Below are 7,022 nucleotides of genomic sequence, written 5' to 3' on the forward strand. Positions count from 1 at the left end.
GAAATGGCTCCCTTGTAGCTGGGGTCGGGGGATGGGGGTGGAAAGGCTCCAGCAAGTGACGGGGGAGGGGAATAGAGGAGCAAGCGACAGGGGTGGGGCCTTGGGGGGGAAGAGGCGAAGCAGGGAGGGAGCCTTGGCAGAAGAGGTGAGGAAGGGGTGGGGTGTTGGAGGTCCAGATACCAGCAATTAGAGACGTGGCAACCCACTGAATTGTACATAGACCGATTCCCCCATTTGTCAGGCTGACACAGTGCAGTAACGTCAAGAAAGGGTTTAATGTCTCTCTGACTGTCCAGTCAAGTGATTCAGGGAAATAGCCCAGCACCCTGTCACCTGCCAGCTCTGCACAGAGCTCGGTCTGAGAGCCAGAGCACCAGGAGAAAACATTACATCCCTTTATGACTAAGTAGCCGGAGCAGCCTGTCCCGTATCTGTTTGGTCCTCACCCCGTAGATGATGGGGTGTAGCACGGGGGGCACGAGCAGGTATGCGTTGGCCATGAGAATGTGGAAATGTACGGACACATTGTGGCCAAACCGGTGCATGAGGAGAGAGAAGAGAGCTGGGATGTAAGAGGCTAAAATGACACAGAGGTGGGAGCTGCAGGTCCCAAAAGTCTTGAGCCGGGCGTCCTTTGTGGGGAGGCTGAAGATGGCCCTGAGGATCTGGATATAGGACACAGTGATAAAAAACACATCCAGAGCAGTCACCAAGAAGGCGACAGAGAGGCTGTAGTAATTACTGATGTGGATGTCGGCACAGGCCAGTTTCACCACGGCCATGTGCTCACAGTACAAGTGGGGGATAATGTTGGTTCTACAATATGGCCACCGCCTCGCCAGAAAGGGATAGGGCAGAATGAGCATGCTGCCACGAAGCACCACGGCCAGGCCGATCTTTGCCACCACAGGGTTTGTCAGGATGGTGGAATGTCTCAGGGGATGGCAGATGGCCACATAGCGATCCAAAGCCAAGGCCACAAGGATCCCAGAGTCAACCACTAAGAAGCAGTGAATGAAGTACATCTGGGTGAGGCAGGCACTGAAATCGATCTCCCTGGAATTGAACCAGAAGATGCTCAGCGTCTTGGGTAGGGTGGATGTGGACAGGACCAGGTCGCTGATGGCCAGCATGCAGAGGAAATAGTACATGGGCCCATGGAGGCTCTGCTCGGTCTTCACGATGAACAGGATGGTGAAGTTCCCCAAGATGGCTATGATGTACATGGCACAGAAGGGGATGGAGATCCAGACATGGGCTGTCTCCAGGCCAGGAACACCCAGCAGGATGAAGGTGGAGGGGTTGGTGAACTCGATTGTGTTGGAATCTGACATGGAGTAGGGGAGAAGGTGTCCAACTCTGAGGCAGAACGATGTCTCTTGCACGTACCATACGTTCCTCAGACTTCCTGTATGTGCCCAGGTTCTAGGGTGATGGTCAAAATACAAATGCCTGTATGGAGAGACAATGTTAACATGAGACACTGCATGCGCTACTGGAGGCTGTTCTCAGGGGTGAAGCAGATTGGTCGCTCTACACACACTGAACAATGACATTTTCATTATTCAGATAAATGAATTATGGACAACTGGCCCTACTAATCCCAATTCCATATTTGATGGTGCTCCATTCATCAATAAATCTACATGTTGTGGTGTGGGAAACCTTAATAGGCACCAGCAGGAAACGCGAGTGTAGATACTGGTTATCCATCGTTTTTCCTTAATGCAATGAAAGCCAGGCTAGAAATTTCATGCTGTAGGGAGTTCCCCATTCACCCGGTTGCTAAAAATCTGAGATTGTAAAAAAAATCAAACCTTTGCCAAGACATGTACCAGGGAGAAACATCCCAACCAGAAAACACCTCGGGGAAAAGACCTGGGGGTCATTGACAGCAGATCAACAAAGCACATACTCATTTGCAGTTGTGGCCAAATAAATCAAAGACAATGTTTGGATGCCTAAGAAATGGGATGGAGAAAACCTGCTCTGGATATGTGCTCAGTTTTGGTCACCCAGTCTCTAAAGAGGATACAGCATTATAAAGAGGATTTCTGAGACAGGCTCTGAGAATGGGGGAGGCTGCCATATGCCGACAAACTGAAAAATCTGGAACAGTTTACTTTAGAGAAGAGACACTAATGGAGGCATATGATAGAGGGAAAGAATAGAACTGATTACATTCAATTAGAGAAACAGAGAACAGTTCCCAACCAGTAATATCTATAGACACTTAGTGCTTCAAAAGGGCTAATTCCCCAAAGCTGAAGAAAATTACCAAGAAACCTGATTGGGACGAAAATATTACACAGGAAAATGGGAATGAAACTTGGGAGTTCTTTAAGAAAAGTTTATTTGATAGCTGAAAAGTCACGATTCCACAGTCAAGGAGGTGGAGATCTTTGGCCCAATTCAGTGGAAAAAGTGAAGGCAGGAATTTGCGGGGAAAGCAATGTATAGAAATGGGGAAAAAGGAAAATAGATAGCAAGCAATACAAATTGGAAGTTATGGAAATTGATAAGAGACAGCTACTGACATCAGGGAAAAATCCATGCTTGGTGAGGCTAAGGACAACAAATAGAAGGTTATTACGTATATTAAGAACAAAAGAAATCCTGGAAAAGGTTTAGGCCAATTCCTAGAGGGAGAAAGGAAACTTCTTAATGTTGCAGAAAACATAGATGTGTTGCAGAAATAGTTTTGTTCTGCATTTGGAAAGAAGCAGTATGAGGGGCTGCTATCACATGAGGTGATGGAATAGTCTCCAGTCCATTAGCTTCCAAGGAGAATGTTAAACAGCATCTACATAGAACCTTAGAGTTATGAACACCAGCGGTACGAACTGACCGAACCACCACACATCTCCTTGGGAAGTAGAAGTACACAATCTGTCAGCTGTAGAGCCACAAAAAAACAAAAAAAAGGCAACTACAGGACAGTTCTGTGTTAAATGTAAACTAGTAAAAAAGAGGAATTTAAAAAAAAAAGATTTGACAAGGTTAAGAAACAATGGAAAAGCTGATATGAGATTAGTTTAAAAAAAAGTCTAGGAATATAATTAATGCCAGTCAACAACATGGTTTATGAAAAGCAGGTCTTGTCAAATTAAACTGGTTTCATCCTTTAATGAGAGTACATATTTCATTGATCAAATGCACTGCGCAGATACAATAAACTTCAATTTCTCTGAGACGTATTCATTAGGTGAAAACATTCAGATAAAACATTAAAACTCTACAATATCAGCAGAGCACATGTAAAGTGGATTAAAAACTGGCTAACTGACAGATCTCAGAAATCAGTTGTCAAGGGGATGAATGGGGGTGTTTCTAATGGGGTTCTGCAGGGATCAGTTCTTGGTCCGATGCTATTCAACATTTTCATCAATGATTTGGAAGGAAACAGAAAATCACTGGTTACAATGAGGAGGCCAGGGCAGGCATACTGATTGATTCGGAGAATAGGCCCATACAAATACAGTCACGTGAAAAGTTATTGTCTCAGAAGAGACAATGCAGGCCGGACTCACAGACTAGATCACTGCATTATGGAACGCAGGGACCCTGAAAAGAATTCAGGGGTCATTGTGGTCCACCAACTTACTGTGAAGTCCCAGTGCGATGCTGTGGCCAAAAGCGCTGATGTGATCGTTGGATGCATAAACAGGGGAGTGGTGAGTTGGAGCAGGGGAAGGATTTTACCTCTGCATGTGGCATTGGTGAAACCGACCGTGTCCAGTCCTGGGGTCCACATTTCAAAAAGGCTGTTGAGAAATTGGAGAGGGTGCAGAAAAGAGCCACAAAAATGCTTGGAGGATGGAGAAAATGCCAGACAGTGAGAGACTAAAAGGGCATCAGATATTTAACTTATCAAAAAAATGATCAAGCAGAGACTTTCTTGGGGTGAAAATCATTAGTAAAGCGGAGAAAGGCCGAGCAAGACCCAATGGCTGGAAGCTGAAACCAGAGGAATTCCAGCTGGAAATAAGGGCCAGATGTTTAGCACTGAGAGTGATTAACCTTTGGAACAAACTGCGAAGGGAAGTGGTGGATTCTCCATCTCCTCATGGCTGCAGACCCAGACTAGATGCGTTTCTGGTAGATCTGCTTGAGGGCTTGTCTACACTTAAAACGCTACAGCAGCACTGCCATAGCGCTTCGGTGTAGACACTATTTACACCGATGGCAGGGGTTCTCCTGTCCACGTAGGTAGCCACCTCCCCAGGTGGTGGTAACTAGGTCGATGGAAGAATTCTTTTACCGTTTACACCGGTGTTAGATTGATACGGCGACATCTCTCTAGGGTGTGGATATGTTTTCCTATTGCAAAGGAAGAAAATGCAGTTGTGGGTTGCATTAACAAAGGCATAGCATGCAAGTTACTGGAGGTGATAGTATTCCCCTACTCAGTGCTGGTTAGGCCTCAGCTGGAGAATAGGAAGTATGTAGAGAAACTGGGAAGGATCCAGAGGCGAGAGACAAAGAGGATCCAAGGGATGGAATACAAACCATACGAGCAAAGGCTGAAGGAATTGGATATGTTTAATTTGAAAAAGAGAAAATTGAGCCGGGACATGACAATGGTCTTCAGCTACTTGAAAGGCTGCCATAAAAAGATGGAGAAAAGTTGATCTGTCTCACCATAGTGGGTGGGACAAGAGTCAATGGGTTCAAACTACAGCACAGCAAATTTAGATGAAATTTCAGGAAAAACTTCCTAACTGTAACAACAGCAGGACAGTGAAACAGATGCCTTGGGAGGTGGTTGAAGCTCCTTCGCTGGAGGTTTTCCAAGAGAGGCTGGATCCTCATCTGTCTGGGATGGTTTTGATGCAACAAATCCTGCATTGAGGCAGGGAGTTAGACTAGATGACCCTTGCGGTCCCTTCTCACCCTCTGAGTCTGTGATTCTACACTGTAAAATGCTAGTGTGGACCAGGCCTTAGTCACACACAAGTTACTGAGCTCAATCTAGGGGTAATTGGGTAAAATTTCATGGCCGTGTTATACAGGAGTTCATGGCCATGTTATACAGGATAATCTAATAGTGCCTTCTGACATTGAACCCTACGAATCCATTGATAAAGAAAAGATAAAGATCAGACATTTATATTTACTCTGTCTCACAACACATGAACAAGGGAATATTCAATTACATTGAAAATCTGAACATATAACACTGAGAAAAGAAAATTGTTTACATAATCCCTGTTTGGCCTATGGAACTCCTTGGCACTGACATTACTGGAGAAGAGCTTAGCTCAACGGGATTCACAAATGGATTGGCCATTGTAGATGGTGCTGGTGGCACCAAAGTTAGTTAAGTCTGTCTGATGCCTTCAATTAGGAGACCTGATTTTCAGCTGCTTCTAAATTTGCCAAATTTTATGTGTTTGAACTGAAATTTCCCATGCTGGGTGTCTGCTTCCAGCTGAATTGTTATGTGAAAGTTTCAGGCATAACAGTTCAGCCAACCTCTCGAGTGAAGCCAGGAGAGACGATGTCTTGCCCATTTTGAAAAATTCTTATACTTGTTCCGGTGAGGAGCTCTAGCACCTCCATGCCTTACAGCAGATAAAAGTCAGGTAACAGCCTCCACTCCCCATCCCGTTCACAGCTAGAGCCCTGAAATGCAGGAGGAGGAGGTGACAGAGTCTGTGCAGTAACACACAGCTGGCTCCTGAAATCTTTTATCAGTTTTTACTTCAAGGGGAATTTTGCCTTGGTGCAGCCTTAGTATAGTACAAGCCATGGCCTCAGAACTTAGCCTTGCATTGTACATCTACCGCCACCTTCCATCCTGAAGGATCCCCTGTGCCACTGAAATGCAGCTGCCTCAGGGCTAGAGGCCATCAGCTGTCAGCCGCAGCGGCAGGGACTGCAGAGAAGGAGCTAACGCGCAGGAGCGGCTAACAGGGGAGTTTTGCGAGGGATGGAGGAGTGATTCTGTGACCCTTGGGGTAAGCTTGTTGTCCTTAGTGTATGTATCTGTGTTTGTGGGGTGCTTGCTGCTTGACTGAACTATACCGTGTGTGCTGTTTGTTTGGGGGATTGTGTGCTGACCGTGTGGGTGCTGAGCCTAGCGGCCTGCTAGGTAAGGCTGACAGCTGAGAGCTTCTGTGATCCCTAAGCCTTTTAGCACCATCAACCCTTAACCAGGGGGCGGGGCTACTGAGGGCTCCTCAGGGAGAGCCGGGCTTTAAAAAGCTGGCTCCTAAGCGAGCAGAAGAGCTACAAACAGGAGCGGCTAACGGGGAGTTTGGCGAAGGAGTTTAGAGGGGGAGTGTGATCAGGGGCTAGAACTCAACATTCTTTAAACTTAAAAGCCAAACAACAAAAAAGGAACCAGCTGCAGCAGTACAAAGAGAACGCCGGCAGGAGTCCAGCAGCAGAGTGGGAGCCACCCAGGTTATTGGACCCAGGGCAGCATGTCTGATTACCTGCCCTAGGGGCTGGTGGCGTATGTGAGCATTCGGTGCAAGGAGCTCCTGGTCTTCAGAGACCGCGTACGGGCTTTGGGGACCAGGGTGGCTGACAGGGGCGGCTCTAGGAATTTGGCCGCCCCAAGCAGTCATGTCTGCGGGAGGTGCACCGGAGCCGTGGGACCAGCAGACCTCCCGCAGGCATGACTGCTGGTGGTTCGCTGGTCCCACGGCTCCGGTGGAGCATCCGCAGTCATGCCTGCGGGAGGTCCACCCGAGCCGCGGGACCAGCGAATCGTCCTCAGTCATGCCTGAGGGAGATCGACTGGAGCCGCACAACCAGCGGACCCTCCTCAGTCATGCCTGCGGGAGGATCGCTGGACCCGCGGCTCCGGTGGACCTCCCGCAGGCATGACTGCGGAAGGTCCGCTGGACCCGCCTGCTGCCCTGCCGGCAAAATGCCGCCCCAAGCGCGTGCTTGGCGCGCTGGGGTCTGGAGCCGGCCCTGGTGGCTGAGCTGGAGGAGCTGAGGGAGACAGAGAGGGACACAGATGAGACTTCCCAGGACACAGTAGAACGGTCCCAGCCCCGGTCTGACAG

The 7,022-nt window shown here is 47.9% G+C and overlaps 1 protein-coding gene across 1 annotated transcript; it reads right to left on the reverse strand.

The window, feature by feature from the left end:
* Positions 1-386: 386 nt before the first annotated feature.
* LOC123350955 (olfactory receptor 52N4-like) lies at positions 387-1,334 on the reverse strand. Its single transcript, XM_044989918.1, has one exon. The coding sequence runs from the start codon at positions 1,332-1,334 to the stop codon at positions 387-389; it is 948 nt and encodes a 315-aa protein (XP_044845853.1).
* Between the last annotated feature and the right edge of the window lie 5,688 nt (positions 1,335-7,022).

The sequence above is a fragment of the Mauremys mutica genome, chromosome 1 (assembly GCF_020497125.1).
Source record: "Mauremys mutica isolate MM-2020 ecotype Southern chromosome 1, ASM2049712v1, whole genome shotgun sequence".
NCBI classification, from domain to species: domain Eukaryota; kingdom Metazoa; phylum Chordata; order Testudines; family Geoemydidae; genus Mauremys; species Mauremys mutica.

Bases quoted from the DNA above. Each gene is read 5' to 3' on its own strand.
- LOC123350955 (XM_044989918.1), bottom strand. From the start codon at position 1,334: ATGTCAGATTCCAACACAATCGAGTTCACCAACCCCTCCACCTTCATC.